This window comes from Serinus canaria, chromosome 2 (assembly GCF_022539315.1).
Source record: "Serinus canaria isolate serCan28SL12 chromosome 2, serCan2020, whole genome shotgun sequence".
Taxonomy (NCBI): Eukaryota; Metazoa; Chordata; class Aves; order Passeriformes; family Fringillidae; genus Serinus; species Serinus canaria.
In genome coordinates this window covers 109,703,014-109,724,868 of record NC_066315.1, presented here as the reverse complement: position 1 = coordinate 109,724,868, position 21,855 = coordinate 109,703,014, and the positions used below count along the sequence as shown (strand labels likewise).

The 21,855-nt window shown below is 40.8% G+C and overlaps 1 protein-coding gene across 4 annotated transcripts in view; it reads right to left on the bottom strand.

Annotated features, from left to right (window-relative positions):
* MAPRE2 (microtubule associated protein RP/EB family member 2) overlaps window positions 1-19,815 on the bottom strand; it is an 87,529-nt gene extending 67,714 nt beyond the window's left edge. For 2 of the 4 annotated variants that reach the window (XM_050971131.1, XM_050971134.1), the window contains exons 1-2: window positions 19,669-19,815; window positions 3,769-3,830 (exon numbers count right to left, since the gene is read on the bottom strand). In XM_050971131.1, the coding sequence (XP_050827088.1) occupies window positions 3,769-3,830; window positions 19,669-19,800 (194 nt within the window). In that variant the 5' untranslated portion in view covers window positions 19,801-19,815. Of the gene's footprint in view, window positions 1-3,768; window positions 3,831-8,162; window positions 8,196-19,108; window positions 19,164-19,668 lie in introns of those variants that run through there. The other 2 variants (XM_050971136.1, XM_050971135.1) reach the window with 2 other exon arrangements.
* Between the last annotated feature and the right edge of the window lie 2,040 nt (window positions 19,816-21,855).

Below are 21,855 nucleotides of genomic sequence, written 5' to 3'. Positions count from 1 at the left end.
TTTGAAAAATTACACAGTTATTTTTATAGCATCTACATGCACTATAAATACTTGATATATCTGACAAGGATTAATATTTTTCAAGGTCCTACACTTCATGGTTTCTTTTTCTGCTGGAGCAAAACTCAAATCATTACTTGAATCATCCTTTAATGAACATTCTCCAGCTTCTAAATGAAGCACCATTGATAGGCAAGATGCAGAAGGCAATAAAAGATGACTGGAAACAAGGGTATCTTTTAAAATATATAGATTATTTATATTATCATGGCTTCAGCAGTCCTGGCATTAAGTGGCACCATTTTGTAACCTCTGAACAGCCACATTGTGTATAAAATAATAATAATAATACTAATAAAAGGTTTCTAACATTTTGAACACAAAAGGTACTAGTGGCAAGAAAACAGTGCCTTTTCCTCATTTCAGTAGAAAATGAGGTTTCTATTTAATAAAAGCCCCAACCACAAGGCTATGTGTTTTTTAACTGTAAATGTATGTCAGTGCTGTTGACAGCTTCTGTGTTGGAAAGGATCTCATTAACTCTGAACAAAACCACACGTTATCTTTTTTGAAAAGCAAAGTTACATTCCTGATGAATCATCAGCTGCTTTGCTGAGCTCCTGTGGGATAATTTTTGGTATTGAGTACTGGAAAAATAAATATCACCCCAAAGTTCAGAATATCTTCAGACAGCACCATAAAAGGCTATCCAAGCTACCCAATTCCTAAGTTAAGAAGGGAATTGGGCTGGTGAGTGCACAGCCATAAACAAACATTCCATTTGGTTAACTTTGCTCCCTCAGGTTCAGGCTTTAGGGTCCTGGCTTTCTCATGTTGGATCTATAGAGCATCTGTGTCCTATGCAGGACCAACTCATCAACAGATGTCCTCTACTGCATTTTGGGGGACTTTATGGTGTTTCCACAGAATGAAAATGCTTTAAAAGCACTCTGCTCAGCCCAGAAGTTCACCTACGTCACACTTCAGTCTTTTGACTGAAGGAAAGTTGGACCTCCTTTAGTGGATATTGTCGAAACCAGCTGGGGGAAACAAACAGCAAGGAACTGAGTGGGAAACAAAATGCCCTCATCTAGAAACAGTGTTTATTCTGCACCTGTTCTGGTGCTGGGAGGTAAGGAGAAAGGAGTGAGAGGAAGAAATTATTTAGTCTGGCTGGTTTGGGTAAGTACGTGCACCTTGATCATGAGCAATCAGAGAATATTTTTGTCTGCAGGGAAGAAAAAAGCTCATACAGGCCTTTGTTCAGATCTCCCCATAACTTAATGAATTAGTATTTCATCATACAAACATGGTTTATATACACATGCAGATATATACATATGCACACATTTTCAATCTGTTTTCTTTCTCTTCCTCTATCTCACAACAACTGAAATCTAACAAGTAATTCCTGAGCTAATGTTCCAGTAGAAACCAACCTTGCTTTCCAGTGTTAGGATGTATTGTAATTTCTTTGGTGATAGTGCATCAATCAAGGAATTGCTACTGCCAAAAGGGCCCTTATCTGTGTGTCACACATGAGAGCACCTACTACAAGAACTGTAAAATTTCTTGAATATTCCAGTATACCTCCCTCATGTTGTTGTCCACATAACTTAATTCCACAAAAAAACCACACACATTTGTCAGGCTCAAAGCCACTGAAACCTGACCAGAAGGTGTCTTGAGCAAAGACTAGTATATAATAACATGTTACATGGATTTGGAATAGCTCAGCTCATTCTGCAGCAATGTAATGAATCTTTGGTATTAGAAAGCTGATAACTAGATCTTCATTTGGATATACAATAGGCCATAAGGACTAAAGGATTTGAAAAGGAAAGGCAATACAGCGAGCAGCAATCCATTGGGAATCCACTGGAACACTGTCTGTTGCTTCACAGAAAGGGTTACACATTGCAGGAAATCTGCACACGTCAGATAAGTTTCTGTCAGACAGGTAGGATACAGTCTGCTTTTATAAATGTCCACTTGGTGGTTGTGCACTATCTCCATGCTCACAGTTTTCCTTAGATTTCCTGTTGTTTCCAAGTGCTTGTGACAATGCCAGCATAACTGCAGTGACAAAGCTTGACTTTAGGGAGCAGCCTCTGCTCCGTGCCAGAGCAGACAGCAACAGATGAAAGCCTCTGTGGCTCAGCACAGGGCATTGTCCTGCTGCCCTTCCATCTGCAACACCTTCCCAGGAAAGGTTGCACCCATGGGGGAGAGCCTTATGTTTTGCTAGCTCTTACTCTGAGATGCCTCCTGTAGTCTAGATTTATTGCTTCATCCTTGAGGCATAAGAGTCTCTTTTGACTAAATTATAGCCTGATTGTCCTGAGAATCTCCAAGTACACTTGAGCCCCACATGTCTGCTAATTGCTGTTGAAGTTAGCTTGCAATCAGATGAATCTGGACTATGTGGCTCCTCGTTTAACTGTCCTTCTCCTACTCACCTCTGCCTGCACTGGTGAACAATTGCTGGTGGCAATTCTTGTATATACCATAGAACTTATCCTGGATACTTTCTCACACCTACCAGGTATCTAGAGAAATCTTTATGCAAATATATTTAAGTTTTCTTTCCTTTTTTTTTTTTTCCAGGGTATTACATAACCTGTAGCAACCCCCCAGTTTCACAGCAAAGCAAGTCTTTTCACTTCTAGCTGTGAAGCACAAAGTATCACTGCAAACTGAGCTGCCTCCTACATCCAAAGTTAGCATTTGTTTACACTCTGTAACAGCTTTGCAAGCATTAGCAAAAATGCAGCAGTATGTTTTGAAAATGGAAGGTCTTCATTACACAGCCTGAGCACCATTTCAGTGCCATGCATATGTTTATTACTAGCTATGCATAAAGAAGCCCCAAGCTATTGCAAACCACTAATGCTGCAGCACATTCCTTCCAAAGGAAAAGGCAGGAATGGTATCCTGAATGGTGAGCACTGCCAGTGGTGAACCCGTTCAAACAAGAGGTTTAGTACCAGCTATCCTACGCTCGATTTTGACAAAGCTGGTATTTTCTGTTTAACAGCACCGATGCAGCAGAAATGGTACAAGGGCAGCAAGTGATGGCAGCTGCAGGAAGCAGGGATCTGTTCAGGGCACATCCCTTCTGAAGGCTTTCTAAACATTGCCACCTTGTGGGCCTCCTGACTGATATCACTGGTGTGATATCACTTTCCTCAGGTGACTTCCTGAGCACATTTCACAGATGCCAAGCTTAAGGCTAGATGGTTGAAATTAAACTCCCATAGCTGGGAATTAAAAAAGGAACAGCGCCTTACAAGTTCTCTGTGGCATTAATTGCTAACTCTGTTCTTGTGCTTCATGTAATTTGCTTTTTTTTCTGTTTAACATTATGATGGCAGCACTAAAAAAGTGCAGAAGAGCTAACAGTTAACAAAACAAAGAGGGAAGGATACAATTTCTCAAATCTCCCAAGTAGAAGGAAGAAGTCAGATTCATGGTTCACCTCAAGGATTTTTTTTATTTTTAATTTCTTTTCTCCACTTCCTTCTTTCTCTAGTAAAAAAACCCCCTAATTACTTCTTATATTTATTTTAAATTTAATAACTTATTAATTAAGAGGTCTGTGACCTCTTGTGTAACTTCCATCGATTTTGTTTCATGACTATTACGTAGTCAAAGATGATGAAAAGCAATGTCACTTGTTATTGATACCAAACTTATCTAGCTACTGCCTTGCAGACATCAAACACAAGTTCTTAGGTAAAAAAGCCACAAATGCACAAACATACTTACTTTGAGCATCCAAACACTTTCCCTGGTTGCCGGCTTGAATTGTTCCTTGCAGCAATTTGGCACTGAAAAGAAAACATGAAGTCTTTAGTTCAGCTACCAAATTGGAAGCAAAAAAAGGAAAAAACCCAACAAAAACCCCACAAAGATTCACTGGATGGTCTTTGTCTGCATTGGCTGAGCAGTGATGCAATAGTCGTATGCTGAAAATTGAAATGAGTAGAAACCCTTCATTACAATGCCCTAATTCAGCTGTGTTCACAATGGCTCAGTGTCCAACACATCTGCACAACAATCAGATGCCCCCTGATATAGTAGCAGGTCTATGAGCTCCCTCATGCAGTGCTGCATTTAGAGTTTATTCATGAGTTCCAGGCACACTGGTCTTTCTTCATCCAACCAGGCTTCTTCCAAGCACAGGCAATCAGTTGTGACTGTTGTGTCATGCAACTGGAGCCTTGCTGCACTTGCCTGAACAGCTTTCCAGAGGGGAAAAAAATCTGCCATTGAGAAGCACAGTAACTGTAATCCAGGAAAGCCTGTGTTTTTGCCAATGCAGCACAAAAAGGCTGGCAGTCCTTTGAAGTGTCTCACTTAACAATGAAATCATGGTGCTGCCCCCTTGTAGCTGCCACATTAAGGCCTATTCCCCTTCTGAGTTCCTGGAGGGAATTGCCTATGAGGGCTAAATTTGTCCTCACATCCGTTCTCTCAAGTGGTACATTACAGACTAAGAAACATGAGATGGAGCAACCATACATGGGTTTCAGTTGGTGCCCTGAATTACATACCATGGTTACGTGGCCAAGTTTCTTAATTTGACTCCTCAGTCAGCAGGAAATATCACTCCTAGCAGGTAAATAATGGTTTACAGTCAGAGCATGGCTCTGGTTATTGCTTGTTTTGCATTCCTAGTCAACTAGTTGAGACAGCCCAGCAGGGAGGAGTATTCCAAAGACAGCTATCTCTGCATAACAGCATGAAACCACACCAAACAGGATCCCAGGGGTACTCAGACTGAATCAGGGACCAAGGGATGTAAGAAGCTCCCACAGGTGAATTTATATTCCTCAAAACCCCTGTTTTAAGAGGAGGAAAACATTAAGCAATTCTCACTATACTTCACTATCATCTGGAAAAGGTAATCAGACCTTTAAAGATGGCTTGTCTAAAGGACTGGATCCCAGCTCCAGAAGCTGTGATTCAACCTGGCAGAGAACTTAGGAGGCTGCTAGCAAACTGGAAGGCTGAAGCTACCTTAAAGCCAAACCAGAATGGGAATTAGCTATTAAACATGTTTTTGTTTCATTTCTTTGAATCTCTCCAAGCCTCTTAAGCTTTGTTTTCAATGTACTGTTTTTCCTCCATTTATGTAATGTGGAAAGTGATTCCAGCACAGCTGAAAAACCTCAGGCATCGTATTGGCAAAAGAACAGCAAATCCATCATGGTATAATGGCTTTTGGCCAAGTAGTGCCCCTCTGAAGTTAAACTGGGATCTGACAGCACTACTCCAACAAGAGTGCCCCATCCTTACAAGCTGAGATAATGGTTTGAAGACATCTCTCACCAGGAGGTGTTGACCAGAACTTCTAACAGGCAGCAGCAGTGGAGAGACATAGTGATCCCGTTAGAAATATGACACTTAATACACTATGGAATGTTTTCCATGCTATACTTTCTGAAGAGTGTGATATTTGCAGCATATTGAAGACAGAGGTTCTTAATTGTCTTCAGTATGTAGACCTCAGTTTGAGAGGGATTTGAGTAACACCATCACGCTGAATTCATTCATATTGTCTCAAATTAAAAAAATCCTCAAAAAATAATAAAAAAATCCAAGTCCCTAAAACTTGGAAGCTAATTCTGCTGATGCTCATACAGGTCAAGCCAAAGAGGCACATCTCAGCAACAACTCCTGCCTTTCTGCCTGCAAACAGGTACTTACCTGAGCTGCAGGGAGCAGTGCAATCGCTGTGGCCACATGAGATAATTGGCACTTGTTGCAGTGTGCAGCAGCACTGCCAGGTCTCCACCTGCTCCGTGAGCCATGCCAACACCTCAACCCGTCCTGCTGGCTCGAGATGCCGCAGCAGCACCCAGGCAAGGGAGTGGTAGGAAACACCGGATCATTAGGGTGGAATTTAGTTTAGGTGGACAAAGGAATGCAATAGAGGTCCTAGTCAGTGGGTGTGAGGAATGTAAGGATGGAGAGCTGGAGTCTCCTTTGAAAGGGTGGAGGGATAAAGATGTGCAATGAAGGCAAGGAGAAAAGGATGCCACATCCTTTTACTTCATGGCAGGCCATGCACAGCTCTCAGCTGAAGACACTGGCATCACATCACCACTCTACAAAAGCCAGCAAGCACAATTCAGTTCCTCAAAACTCCACAACACACACAGGCTGAATTGATTTTAAAGTAGGTTTCCATCTCCTAAAAAGTCATCAATCAATATACCTAAAGAAATTCTTTCTCCCACATTGGAAAACTTAGGCAAAAGGGGTAAAATACAAAACGATGAAGATGTAGAGGATCAGGGAAATAGAAAAGACCTTAAGATACAGAAGAAAAAATTAAAAGCAATTTAAAGAGTAGTTTCAGAAAATCCTATGTAGTAAAAGAGATAAATATGATTATGCCTTTTTTTTTTCAGGGCAGAAATTTATGATCTGCTCAATGTTGTTGTAATGCAAATATTTGCAGGTATGTGTAAAGTTACCCATAGCTGCAAGTTCCCTATATTAGACTATCCATTTCCCTGAGTGAATTACACTGGGGAGAAACAGACCAATGTTTATCATAAAATGCTTTTGAGTTTAGCTGTTATTAATAGAACTGAGTAGCTTTTATTAGAAGCCAATGACTGTTCACAGAGTGCATTCAGTTCTCCCCATCCCGTGTTTCATCCTGCTACAGCTACAGTTGGGAAGTGAAACCCAGGAGAGGGGGATTGGACTAGTGGGCCACTGGCTTCCAGAGAGTTCCTCAGGAGTCCCTTCCCTTCCTTCACCAGCTGTGTATGCAGCTCTGTAGCCTACATTGGCCACTTTTTCAGATGCTGCTGGGTTACATATCCTGTTGGATACTAATGAGTGCTAGTGGAGGCCTCGGGCAGGTTTGGCAGACTTTTACAGTTCAGAGTTTATGGGATCTTGGGGTGTCCTGTGGATTCAGCAGGACTGCTGCTCTCCAGGGCTTACCTGGTCTCAGCATATATTTTTTCTCCCTGTGCACACTAGCTATTCCTGCACCAACTGTGCTGACCCTACTGACACAAACTGATGCAGACAGGGCTTCTACAATAATATCCCTTGAAATGCTGTGAAGCACTGAATTTAATTTGAATGAATACTGATCAAAAAAACTCAAACAAAAAAAAACAAACACCCCAAACAAAATCAGAGTTGAGAAAGAGGGATATGAGAATGCAAGTAGAAAGCAAAGCAAGGCAATAGAAGAGGAAAGTACATCAGAGAATCCGTAGCAAACAAGGAACAACAGCATCCAGAGGCACATCCTACAATCGTAATATGAAAAGTAGTACTCATAGTTGTTAGTTTGGAGAACCAAGGAGGAAAAATTAGGACAGAATGTAATTAAAGTGATTTAAATCAAATGTCTTCTAGTTCAGAACTTTGTCTCCAGAAGCTGTGTTTCCCCTGTGGGCACTGAGCCCTGTCTGCTGCTACTGTCTCTCTGTGTACTGGATGCTTTCTTCCATACTGCACAGATCTGTTCTCTTCTCCCTGCCAAAGACTGGAAATGCGATGTTGCATGAAACAATTTGTAATGTGGGCTGACAGTCACTGATTATTGCCTCAAATATCCTCAGCAGTTACAGAAAAAAACTTCAAAACCAACTTATTTTTAGCAACTGAAAGAATTCAAGCAACCCCATGTGGCTGCTATCCAGCCATTTACTGAGTGGAGAATAGCTTGACAAATTACAGAAATGGACAAACTCAGAGTGTAAATCAGAAAACCATGTATATCACTATTTACATATGCTTTCCTGTTGAAAAGATGAACAGAAACATTAATTTTACAGCTTCCAGTGTCAAAGGAAAGAACGACTGTTTTTGTGAGCTGTGCATGAATCACAAAAACCAAAACAAAACCCCCATCTACTTCACAATTTGACAGATTTCTCAACTTGCTGGTAACTAACAGCCCAGCCCTATGCTGCCTCACTGTTCCTGAGTAATTCCTCCGGCCTCGCTCTGTGGCACTACGGGGAAGGCACAAAGGCAAAGACCCAAAGCAAAGAAATCAAGAAACAGAGCTGAGTTTAACACTATCTCTACAAGAAACTACAAGAAACCCAGTCTGACCCAGAGTGCTTCACAAGGAAGGCAGTCCCAGAAGATGTGAGATGCAGACACCGAGCGGTTCCCACCTCTTTTGCTCTTCCCATTCCAAACACGGATTTGTCCCAGCGGTTCTGCTTCTCTCCAGTGCTCTGATTTCAAGTCATCTACTGGCACAAAAAAGGTCCTGGAGATTTCTTATAAGACTCTGTTTCCTCCCTCTCATTTACAAAGCAAACAAACTTTTTTTGGTCATTTACATATAAAGTAAATCCAAGCATGTCCTACTTAGCAACTTTGTAGGAAAGAGCATGCATCCTTTCTCAGGAAGACTTCTACTCTGTTTGGGAAGCCTTTAGATTTTTCTTCCTGTAGAGCAGTAAACCAATTCCTGTCATTTCTGCTGTCCTCTCCTGTCCCTCCTCAACTTCTTGTAAAGGGGAATTACCATGATCCAAGTGACTTGCAGACACTGCTGGGTTCAAAGCTGCAGCCAGCTGCAACGACACTTACATTTTTGCAGCAGCCTACCTGTCCTCCTCCTATTAATAAATACCTTCACTGCCTTCCTGCCTTGTAACTCTGAGGCACAGTAATTATCTTCCAACTTGGAAAGGGTGTAACAGAGCTCAGTTTGCGTGATTTTACTTAGCTAGTGTGACAGATCTGGCAAACCTTTTCTTTTGTATGACAAGCAGTGCCAAACCAGTATATCTAGCAGTAGGTGGCAGACCTAATAGGATGACCACATGAGACTGTATTTATCATTCTTTGTATTTAGCAGCAGGCTGCCACTTCTCAGTTATTGCCAAAAAAATTTCTCTTTGCTCCATTTGGAGAAAACAATCTTCCCTCAATTATTTGAGGCATCCTTTTCTTTAAAATTTAATTCAGACTCATTGACATCTGCATTTCAATTTCTATCACAGAACTAAAAGTCTGTCTCACTTGGCAGTGTCAGTGCCAGCGTCCTGACTTCTACATCCAACACAATCACCTATTTTGTTTGGTGCATGTCTGCAGTTTGCACATTGGACTGCAGTTTGCTATTGGTGCACTTCTCTATGCACTCTGTATTATATTTTAGGTTTGTTTTTTTAATCTGGTAGGCTTTATATCATCTTACAGAAAGCACCTGGCTTAAAAATAACTACAGTTGATCAGGTTTCTGCTTAGTTTCATGCACTAGAATAATTTAACAATTTATTTTTAATATTTCCTTATAAACAAAATTAGGCTGTGATGATGCATGTTTTGTAGTGAGGATAGAAAAGCCAGCACTGACTAAGGTTTCCCATTATGAAGAATTTGGCAATAATATTGCCCTAAGGCATTCCAGCCCTAACTGTTTGCTCCTTATTTATGTCTCTGGGCTGCCCTGCAGTTTTGCTAGAACTCTGAATCCCATCCACTCTGAAGCAGAAGCAAAAAGGGATCTAATTTCAAAGTCACCTTTTTTTTTTTTTTTCTTTTTCAGATTTAGAAAAGTAAATCTGGGACAGTTCCCATGTTTTACAGTACCCAGCAAGAACCCATCAACACTGGGATGTTACCACTGGGAGCACAGGATCTATCTCACTGGCTGGTATTGCTGGCCAGAAACAGGCATAGGGAATAGCTCCACAGAGTGGGAGGGAAGATCCAGCTTTGAAAGCAGACACAGACATGGTCCAAAGACTAGGGGATACGTGGAGCTAAGGCAGAACACACATCAGCCTTCCCCTGTTCAACATGGAGGGAGTAAGAGACACATGGAAGACAGCTAGCAGCAGCTGCTCTGGTCCAGGTCAACTCACCACCAGCCTCCAGATTTATCATTTCCTGTACCCAATTTTGGGCTTTATTTTGTAGCTGGATCTTATAGACTAATCATCAGCTTAGAATTAAAAAGAGGTTCAAGGGGAAAGCATTAAAATACACATTCAAAAGTAAAAAAAAAAAAAGCACCAAAAATAACACAAAAAAGTGCCTGTGTTTGTGTTCTGACCTGAGCCATTTTCTGAAGTTCTTTTAAAACAGCAAATCCTGAGGTTAGCATGAGGAGCCCTGATGGCATAATAGTAAGCTGAATTATTCAAGCTGACAATCTTTGAAAATGAGCCTGCTGAACAAGCACAGTAGGAAGTTCCCAAAGAGAACTTCCATAGGAATGTTATGCAGTCTGGGGGACTCTCAAAATTGCTTCAGGGATATAAAATGTACCAACTTCAGCTCCAGGAAAACATTGAGAAGAGCAAGTTGGTTTAAAAGACTTTAACTCAAAAAGTAACTTATGTCTGAGAAAAATGCAGGTAGATCAATTCAGGTGCTTGAGATAAAATGAGCTGAATCCCCCATTATTGTTGGATTAGTTTTTCAGATCTCTCTTTACAGTGAGTGAAGAAAATTTAGCACATCAGAGAACACTCAGCAAAAATCCTTTAGGTGGCTAGACAGAGGAGGATAAATGCTCCTACCAAGCCTCTGTTTTAACCTAGTGCTTTACTATGAGCACTTTGCCTACAAATTATCTAAACTTACCAACTGGGTGTCTTTGCTAAGTTACAGAATTCAGTAACTTCCTTTAAAAAGTAAAAAAGTTCTCCAAAACAGTGCAAGACCTGTGCATATATCAGACCAGAAAAGAGCTGAGGACAACAGGTCTGGAAATCAAGTATGCAAATTCTTGCCCCAGGGAAGGAATGACCTTGCTGGGTCCCAGCCAGCTGGAGAAAAACTTCAGAGGAAAAAAGAAAAAGACCTGAGGGATCAAATTGAAAAATTGACAACACATTGAAAAATGCTCAGCAGAATGTCCTTGCAGAAAAGGAGGGCAACTCAACACTGGGCTGGGCTTGTAGATCCAGGACAGTAATTGCTGTACTCAGAGATTGCAAAAGTGCAGTACCTGTGTTCTGGGGAGCCACAAACCAGTGATAGACACTCTGGAGCCCAGCCTACCATACCAAGATAGTCAAGGAGATGGAGTGTATGATACAGGAGAGGCTGAGAGAGTTGGGTAGGTCCAGCCTGAACACGAGAAGGTTTAAGGTGTATGGGGGATGCATGACTGCAGCCCTCAGCTACTAAAGGGGAGGGTGTAGGGAAGATGAAGCCAGGATGTTCTCAAAGGCACACAGACACAGCAAGAGGCAACAGGCAAGTTTCAACAGGGAAAATCCAGATTACATGCTAGGAAAAGTGTTTTCATCATGAGAGTGGCTGAACATTGGGTCCAGTGAGGCTGGAAAATCTGAATGCTCGAGGTATTCAGAACTCAACAAGTTCCTGAGCAACTTGATCTGTTTGGGATAGCTTTGAACAGGAGTGGACAAGATTATCTCTTTCAACAAGTATCATCCAGTGATTCCATGTAGAAGTATCACTGCAGGCTGCTTGTTGCCTGCTTGCCTTACCCAGGAAAGAGAGCTCAAGAAAGAGTGATGTATGAACTGCCACCTTAGCCCTTTTAACAGTTCTGGCATCTTTCTCCACCTTAAATTGCTGAACATAAAAAGGGGTCCAGCTCAAAGATGTAAAGACAGATTCCAGTATTGGTGGCACTAGTTAAAGCAGCTCAAGTCTTGTAACTTGATTTTTATTTCAGTTGTTAGATGAAAATGTATACTACATAAATATATTAATATAGTATACATTTATGTTAATATATAAATGTTTGCTATATAGAATATATGTATAGTATAATTATACATTAATAAATGTATACTATAGAAATATATCTATAATAAATAATATTTAACACATAAATGTAAACCCCAACGTTTTTTTCTTTACAGCACTGGTGAAGCAGGTAAGAGTTCTTGGACTCCTGCCTTGTGTGAGCAGAATGGATTACCTGCAGTCAATTATGCATGTACAAAGCTATGAAGGCTTTAAGGTTATAATTTGTAGAAATGTCCTGTGAACCTCTGATTAGATAAGGTGCTCATGTGACAGGTGATGGGACATTGAAGGGTGTGTAGCATCACCTCATTTGTCCTGCACAGATCATCCCAGGTGCTCCCATAAACCAAAAGCCAAAGAAGTCTCTCCTTTTCATCTAATCAATCCCAACCATCCAGTTTTCCTCAGTGGAATGCAAGAGTCACTTTTCCATAGACCCACAGAGTGACAATGATCTATGTGTTCCCATCTCTGCTGAAAGGACCATGTTAATCTTTTACACAATTTAATCAGAGGAGAAACATGGGCAGGGGGTCCTGGTGACATTGTCACAGCCCAGGGATCATGAAACACTGGAGGAGCACGTTTTAAGCCTTCTCCAACCTACTTAAGGGGCAGATTCCTTTGGTATCTCATGTTTTGAGTCAATCCTTCAGCCCTTCTCATCTTCTAGGTGGAGGAACAGCCCACCAACATTTCACACTCTTCCACATGTATTTTGACAGAAATCAGGAGGTGATTGTTGTGCTTGGCACAGGTAACAAAATCTGGGATTTGATAGGATTGGATCTCTTGGGGGAGTAGGCAGAGATATACAGTTTGGTGTTTATTCATGTCTCAAAGTGGTGACTGCTGATTTGCTTACCCTACACCCAGGTGAGCACCTCTTATCACTAAGAGAAGAACTTCACTGACAAATACAACAGCTACCTATATTCTCAGTAAGGATCAGAAACCTGCACTTGCAAAAGGTCTGTCAGAAAGTGGGGGCCTCCTGCTTGCAAAATGGGAAAACTAAAAGGCACTGAAGCTTGAGGACACTTGCACTGTGGTAATGACCCCACACAAATAATTGCAGCTGAAACTGGAAACCTGTATATTTGACAGAACCAACTGAGCTTTTTGGGGATCTAGAGTGCCGGTAGAGCTGGAAGAGTCTGCCCATTAAGGGAAACTCAAAAAAAGCTGCAGACGGGTTCTTCAGGGCAGGACTGCATATGAAAATTACATAAATACCTTTTACTCCTTCAGTTACAATGGCATTGCCACCTGATCACAGCTTGTGAATTTCAAGTTGAAGGAAAATTACTCCAGTCTGTGAGATAAGAGTGACAGCTTGTTACCTTATTTAAGTAGTCCATGATACGACACAATAAAGCAAAGTGATACGGAAAGGGATTCAAAAGATGGGTTGCTAAGCCTCAACCCTTCAAGTTAGTGTTCTTTTGTTCTGGAAGGATAGCCTGCATTTGAATTCTACCATATTAGAAACTTTTGGGCTGCATTATTGAGCTGCAGTATTTCCTCCAAGAAGCTGCAGTACAAAGCCCACATGAATTATTGTTTCTTTATGTTGTTCTGCAGACAAGAGCCACAGAACACAGTGGAGCAGCCCACAAACATGAACATGTGCTACATTTACCCATTGGAAAAAAAGCCAGTTAGGAAGTTTTCAAGTTATTTTAGGATATCAGGTTGAATTTAAACTTCCACAACATTCTGCTCTGCAAAGCTTTTCCTTCAGCACACTGTGTGTAATCACTGATTTGGAAGAGTACTAAACTAATTTAAATAGTATACACAATTTAAGTGTAGATACTTCTCTCACTGCTTTTCCCAGACACTTATGTTTTCATTTGCTGGCCAAACCAATCAAGAAAAGTCATCACTTAACTGAAGAATCAGCTACTTTGGATTGATTTGTCATTTACATGCACACTATTTCCCTCACAGATTTATACAAAAGCCAATTTTTCACATTTAGAAGACAAAGCCTTTTAGCTTAGATTAGCAAAACAGGCAGTTTTGGAGTTTGGAAGGGTTTGGTTTTGTTTGTATCCTTCTCTCATAAACCTGTCAGTACTGTAGATTCTGTGCAGAATAACAAGTCTTACTGTTTCTTCAGAGGCACATGCAATCTGCCCTTGAGAACCCAGCCTGTGTTAATGCTGTAGATAAGCTCTCTTCAAACTGTGACACTTGCTGTGGCAGCAGCCTCCCAGTAGCTGTTTTTCTTTGGAATGACCAGAGTGTCCTTCAGCTGAGCCTGCAAGAGCAATTGGCACACCTCCTGCCTTGCATAAACTCACACTCTTTGCATCAAAGGCTCCTGAGATGGCAACTATCAGATATTTCCAGACATGACTGCTTTAGGAAAGAGTACTAGATATAAAAGAGATGTACAAAAGGTGAACATGTGTTTTGGGGCTCTAAATAAAACTTGTGAAAACACAGTCCTTATTTCCCAGTCATGAACTCATTTAACAAAGCCTTTCTGTTTTCATCAAGGTTAGTCAGCTATTGAAAGTCTCCAGAACAAGATATTACTGAACTGAACATGCCCAAGGTGAATCAAGGTAGTAACTTGTGGAAAAAATGAGCAGCTGCATAGTGTTTGCAGCTGAAGCATCCAGCATCAGCTGAAAGCAGGTCTGTCTCTTCCAAGCCAATGAGCAGTTTTATGCATGCTGGTGGTAAAAGTCCAATCTTTCTCCCTTTTTGGTAGTCAGATTGCTTATTAACTCACGTAGCAAAAATGTGAGCTTCAACCTACGTTTTCCCATAAGATTGATTTCCCTGCAGGGCCTGTCTCAGAGTCTGCTGCAACTCTCTTGCACCCTCCCATTTCTAGTAGAAACATGCCACACCTTCCACATGAGTCAACAGAGCAGGGCAGCATCTCCTGCAGCAAGCTGAGAGGGGAAGCCTGGCTGTGAAAACCCAGTCCATGCTTCAGCAGTGGGCAGGGTGCTGAGAGCAATGCAGCCATGGCCAAAAATATTACTAGGAGATGCAACGAGCTGCACTTGATCTTGAAGCCACGGATCAGGCAAGGTCACTTCTGGTGAAATACTCACAGGGATAAATTCCAAGTCACCCAGATAGTTAGTTAGCATACACAGGACAGCTGGAAGGCTTTACAACACTCTCAAATGACACTGTTTGGCACCTTATCAAACTAAATGCCTTTTGCCTGTCGAGAGCAGGAGCACATCGTTCTACTTCAGCGTTGTTCTGTTTTCCCTCGGCACGATGTGTTGGTTGTGAGAAACTGCTGAATTCAAGACCACATGTCAGGGTTCAGCTTTCCTACTCCTGTTTGATGACAAATTGATGCTGAAGTTTAATTTCCAGAATATGAAAATTATCAATATATTTTCACATACAAGATATGTAAAGAAAAATACAACTGAACTTGTCCCAACATTAAGCAGGTGATATGATGCTACCCCAGTGTTTTTAAAACACTGCAGTGTTTTTAATCCCAGGAACACTCCTGCTTTCATTTTTCAGCAGAGATGCTTACAAGCTTTCTTGTTTGAAGTGCTGTGCTCTTTCCCTGCTATTCCATGCAGGAAAACAGGATGTTCAAGCCAATGTAACAGTTCTCTGACACTAAGAACTCAATAAGTCCAGGAACACAAGTTACTGCTTCTTTTATAGTATTTTGCTGGGTTTTTTAACTGAAATAAGGTCACTGTTTTGTCAGTCCCCATCCCAGAGAAATGGCTCTGTCTGTGCTTGATACGAACTGAAAGGCATTCTGTAGCATGGCAAGAGAATCCAACTCAAAGAGGTTTTATGTTTATACACACACACAGAGCTATTTATTCAACTGCTCTGAGAGCACTCCATGGGTGAGCTGGGAGTGAACCCTTCTGTGTTCGACGTGATGCACAAGTGGACAATGGCTGATGCCTGAGCAAAGTCCTGGGCTTGGCCCAGGGGCTTGAACCAAAAGGCAAACTCAACAAGAAGTGGAATTAAACTGGAGGCAGCACAAAATTTCTTCAACTTCAGAAGTCACAAAATTAGACACCTAGAAAGGATAGGAAGGAAGGACCCTCCTGCACAGGATACATAGGGCTTGGAAGGCAGATATTATTAAGGAGCTTTAATCTCACCTACCAGATTTCTCTCCTGTTGGTAAGTGCTTTTTCTTCTCACATTTATTTTTGTTTTATTAAAATCAGTTTTGTGGGCTGGAAGCCCCTAACACCTCACTCAAGCTCATATAAAAGAGCTTGTGGCTCCCCCATGAAGCTCAGGCCCTGCTGCAGCACCCTGCAAGCACACCGACTGACACCCAGCTCCCACTGGTTGCTCCTGAGTGGGCTCTCCAGCACCTTCCAGGACCAGCCCATATGCTTAGGGCTGTGAGTAAAGTAGAAATGTCTTTCAGTTTACCTCAGGCATAATTACGAAAAAAACTTGACTTGCAGTTTCAAATTTTAAACAGTTTCATCAAGAAAAAAACACATATACACAGGAAACTCTGAGGCCATATATCCTGTACCACCAATCCATTTAGTGGATTTAAATGGGTACAGTTAGGCTACTGCAGAACAGACACATTTGATTTATGATTATGTATCACTGAAACCCATAAAACCTGAAATAAGACCTTCACCGTCACAGATTAGAAGGCAGCACTTTAAATTTCTTGCAGGAGCACCCAGTGAATGCTGCAACAAAGCCACATCAATCCCTCTGTGCCACATTGTTTCAATGGACAGAACTGTACCAGTAGCTCTGGGTTCCTTTCAAAGGGAGCCCAGAGACATCACTGCCACCCGTCAGACAAACGTTTCTTGTTTCTGTTCCACAGCTACAGAATAAGTTCCCTGTTATCTGACAAGCCCATCACAGGATTTCTCTATCTGGTTTTCTTCCATGATCACATGTAGCCCCTGCATTCCAGTGAAAGATTATTTGCTGCAGCAGAGACAATACATCATCCTAAAGCCATTCACAGGATACTAAGCACATCCTTTACCTGGTGTGGCCTTCAAGCATTTACAAACACACCTCAAAAAGTTTGTTTCAGGCCAAGTGACATCTGACTGACAGTTATATTTCTTTCTCAGTTTGCTATTTATAGATCTCAGTTATCTAAGGAGACTTTTAATTGTATACCACATCCTTTGCAACTCCTCTTCCAGCTTACACAAAGGAGTTGAATTTCAGTCTTCTTCCTTGTGTTGGAAATTGTTGCCTGTATGCATGACTGTCAGGTGGACAAAAACTGAAAAATTGCAAGTCTACAAGATTTACTGTTTAAACTTAGAAAGTTGGTTTGACTGCAACCAAACTAGGGCAACAAAAGCCAGCTGTGTCTGTCCTCTGACAGCAGAGCCCTGAGAAAAAATAAATTACTTTAAAACATCAAATAATGTTAGAGAAATTTCAGTTATTTTAAGATCTGTAGAGCATTCTGATTAAGGGTCCCACAATTTAAATAAGTAACAGTTGAACAGAGGAATCCATAAAGCAGTAAGGCATCCAGCTGAGCAGCATCAGCTTGGGTCTTCTCAGCAGTAGAGGTAAAATGGACTTTGTAGTCACCCATATATGCTGAATTTTCTGCTGAAATTTTCTGATAGCAGAAGTTTTGAAATGAGAAGGGACTAATGGAATACCATGTCAAGGTAAGACCACTGTCAGACTTCATACACTGTCTCAAAGAAGTTACAAGAGATTGCCTTTGGCCATCTGTCTCTTCATTACTCAGCTCACCACCAAGAATTCTTCCTACATTTAGTACATAAGTGGCTCCAAAAATCAAACCAGAAAAGGAAGGTGGCACCCAAAGGCTTGTAGTTTGGCTACTCAAAAGTAGCCTTTTGAAGATTTATCTAAATGTATCAGATGAAAGAAGTAATCAGCCACAGGACAGTCAGTGTCATTTCAGTCATTTGTGTTGAATAGCAGATGTCAGAATTATGCTAAGTATTTCACAATTATTACTTTCCAAGTCACTTTAATTCCTGCTTGGGTCATGACCAAATTGACAAAGATGTCAAGCTATGCACTGATGTCAAACAGTAAATAACTCTCCATTACACATCCGAAAAAGCTTCAACTTTCTCCCTGATCCAGAAAACCCATCCAAAAGCATCCAAGAGTAGAGACACCTAAGACTCTGCCACTACTGAGAGTATTTTTCTCCTCCTTCATCTCCCCAATCTACTACTAGTACAGCAAGAGGTACCAGCAAGTATTTTTTAACAGTTTAATCAACATTTTACTTAAAATAAATGCAACACACTTGAAAATAGCTAGCAACAACGTAACTGCAGCATGTCAACCTCCGGAAGAGTGGCAGTGGATAAAGCCAAGGGCCTGCCCTTGCAGGAGATGCTATGCTGTCAAACAAGACTCTTCTCACCACAATCAAGCACAGCCACAATTTGCTACATATCAGTGAAAACATATGGTGGGAAGCAGAAATGACCACACTGCTCAAGTTAAGCATCCCACAAGTTTACCATTGGCTCCAAAGATATGCCACAGCATTATCAAGGTGGAAAATGTGTGTATTCAAATGTAAGATGCATTTATTTTCTCATGTCTACTAATTACACAAAGTCAAAATGCTATGACAGTCTCTCCAGCTTGCATCATGACATCTTGCCCAAGAGGCCATTAGTCAGCTTTTGCCAATACATTAATTCACAGTTTTGCTTATACCTTGAAGAGGTGAACCCATCAAGAGCACCAGTTTCGTGGAAAACACTACTTTGATTATTTCTGTAGCCCATGCTAGCTATTCCAGAATATGCTCAGGACACTGGTAGACTAGTGACCCTCAAATATTCACATGCTTTTCATGCAATTAGCAACAAAAACTATTAGTGACTTCTACTCCATCTATATTGAAATCTTATAAAAGGAAACTTACTACTCTTCTCTGATCTAGTTACATACAGATAAAGCAATTGGAGAAGAAAGTTAAGACACTTGGTTAATATGGTCACGTATTAATATGGTTACATATTAAGTTTTCCAAGAAGTCCATCCACACTCCCTTCCAGTTTCCCAGAAGCCTGAAAGGAGCTCCTAAAAAGTATTTTTAATGTTTATCCTCCTCTCTACAATTCCTCACAGTTTTGCTTTTCCATCACAGGAGCAATAAACCCAGAGTCAATTAAACAGTGCAATGAGAGGGGTATTTTTTATGCTGACCAGTGTCCTTGCCACATCCATGCTACACACCCTGCATTGTTGTGATCACTCTTTACTACATTTGACTTCAGTAGAAGACTATGAAGGATTTCACTCAGACGTCTTGTAAAGAGATACAAACCTGCCCCCAGAATTATTGTACCAACGTGAGCACCTGTGTTCAAGAGCGAACAAACTTTTACAGCACCTGATCTCATGAAGGGACATCCACTGTCACTCCCAAGGCCTCTGCTGAACAGAGTAACTCATAAGCAATCCTGTGCATGTATATATAAGGAAACTGTGATACAGTAGAAACCAAAAATTATAGCAGGATTTTTGGGTGTATCAAAAAGTCATGACTAAGCTGCAGCAATTGTGCAATAAAGCATAGCATAACTTTTATTTGTCTGCTTGAGAAGTTAATATTGGTATGACTGACAAACAGCAGCACAATTACAACAGCCACATTAACCTCAGTGTTGTGGCCAGGTGGTGCAAATTAGCCCTCAAAGTCATCAGTCTTGAAAGCATAACTAACTTATGACAAAGAACAACCTCTCCAGTTCTGGGGATGCCTTTTTAAGGCTGCTTTTTCTCCATTTGACTTAATGATTGAGGATTGCAAAGCTATAGAGAACAAAATTTCAATCACAAATGGCAGAAAATACACAGACCTTTGAAAATACAGTAATACTCCATTCTCTGACAGAGAAATATCAGGTGTAGAAAAGGAATTAAGGTAGTAAAGCAGACCCCATGACTTACCTTCCCTTGCTGCCTCAAAGGTTCATTTAGAGGAGTATCCCCAGTACAGGAACCTTTATGAAGCCTTGACATGGTAGGATTAGTAGTATTTTTTAAGATAAAAACCAATTCAATGAAACTGCCTGTTGTCATAGACTGGTAGAAGAGAACTTCCCTTTGATAACCTCCCTTTATAAACCTCACCATGGGTGTGGCTAAATGATTAGCTCCACCTCTCATCCTATTTAGAAACCCTACAAAAAAAAAAAAAAAAAGGAAAAAAACTTCTCTGAACCAATATAATAATTTTATCAACTACTCATATGCTGTTCTGGGGTTGTTTTTTTCTTAAGTAGGTAACTATTTGAACAGCTTCACAAGCTATGGGGAAAATGTAGACAAAATGAGATTTGTCTTCCATATTTGGAGTTCCTGCAACATGGTCTACAAACTTGTGGTGGGTGAGCTCGCCCAGTTTGCTTTTTAAAAGCAGTATGGTAACCACCTGAGGGAAGTCTATCAGCTTTGAGTGTTTACTGGTATTAGAGATGCATTATATTGAAAAGCAGCATATCTCTGAACTTGCAGCAATTTCCAGTTGCATCACCTCAAGACAAACCTCCACCTTGAAGGTCCTTGTTTTCATCACTTACAGAGTGAAGATGATGCAACATCAAAGCCTTTTGCATGACTCATTAAATCACACACGCCTTCACTATGGAGGGACCACCAATAAAAACCAGAATCTGCTCCTTTGTCCTCCAAGTACTCTATATTTTAAGATCCCTCAACTTTCTTTTCTCTCAAGGGCTAATTCAAGAGGATGGGGTGATGGATTAGGATGTTGCCACTAAGGCAATATTGCCTGCAGAGTTTTATATTGGCTTGGTGTGTAGTGCAAACACACCTAGGTGGCTGCGCTCTTGTTTCTTAATTTTTTGTACTATTCCAGCTGATATTTTTCTGTTTTCATGGGTACAAGTGTGAGGAACTATAAGCATAGGGCTTAAATTAGGGGTTTTTAGGGCTTAAGTTTGGGGTTTATTTTTCACTGAATAGTTGAGGTTATCCTGGCAGTCCTGAAGGAGGCTGGGTGTGAAATTAGAGTTCTTGAGGTGTTTGGCAGGAGTTCAGCTATGTTTCTATCATCTGGATTTGCTTTCAAGGGAGCGATTAGGAAATTATGTTCTTGTTAACAAGATCTGTGCAAGTAATGACAATTATACCCAACATTTCCTGTATTTAAGCTGAAGTGATTGTTCCATCTTGATACAAAGAGCAGAGGTATTTTCTTGAGAATTAGTGACTTGGGCCAAATCTCAGCTTTAAAGAGTATTACAAGAAGGTTCATCCCTTTTCACAGTGCAAGGCCATTTCTGTCTGAAAATGTTAACTGGTCTTTAAAAAATATATATCCATGTGGAAATTTTGCTTCAATATGAGACATTCCCAGATGTCAGAGGAAGAAAGCAAGCCACCTTTTTCGCAACAAGAAATGTCGCATTATAAACTGCAGCATTCGTTTTTCACTGCTTTCGTACTACTGCAGGCAGGATAAAACATCTTTGACTTTAAAATCCATATTTAAAGTACAGGGATATCTATGTCTCTTACTGTGGCTGGAAGTCTGTAATCTCATGTTCTACTGTATGAGAATAAAAAAATTTCTGCAGCATTCTCCAAGGCTAATAAAACAGCTTCACTCCTTACAGAAAGTTTGGTGATTCTGAGGAAATGATAAGTTTTGAGTGAGTTCACAAATTAAACACAGCATGCAAGAGAAAAGAAAGCAGTTCAATTCAAATGCAGAGTTGTGAGAAACTGAGACAAGCTCATTTTCCTTCCTACTTGCGAGGTACTCACTCTGGGCCAGCTTCCTCTCTTTCCACTTCAGCAATGGAATGACTGACTCAACAGTCCATTCTGACATTCTTGGCTGAGTTATCACTTCTTTTGAATTATGTTCCCAGACAAAATGAGGAAATCCACAGGTGTGGGTGAAAGAAGGAGGAATATCACAGAAGATGTGATAGAAGTACCAGCATGTCATGCTCAGTGTTGTTCACACTGTACAGATGCAACTCCACATTGGAACCATGCTCTGTTTAGAAATACAGCACTGGGAAGACACCAGAGATAATGCTTTAATTTCCAAAGGACTTGCTGTTTCTGCTGGTAATACCTACATCCCAGGACTGAAACATGAAA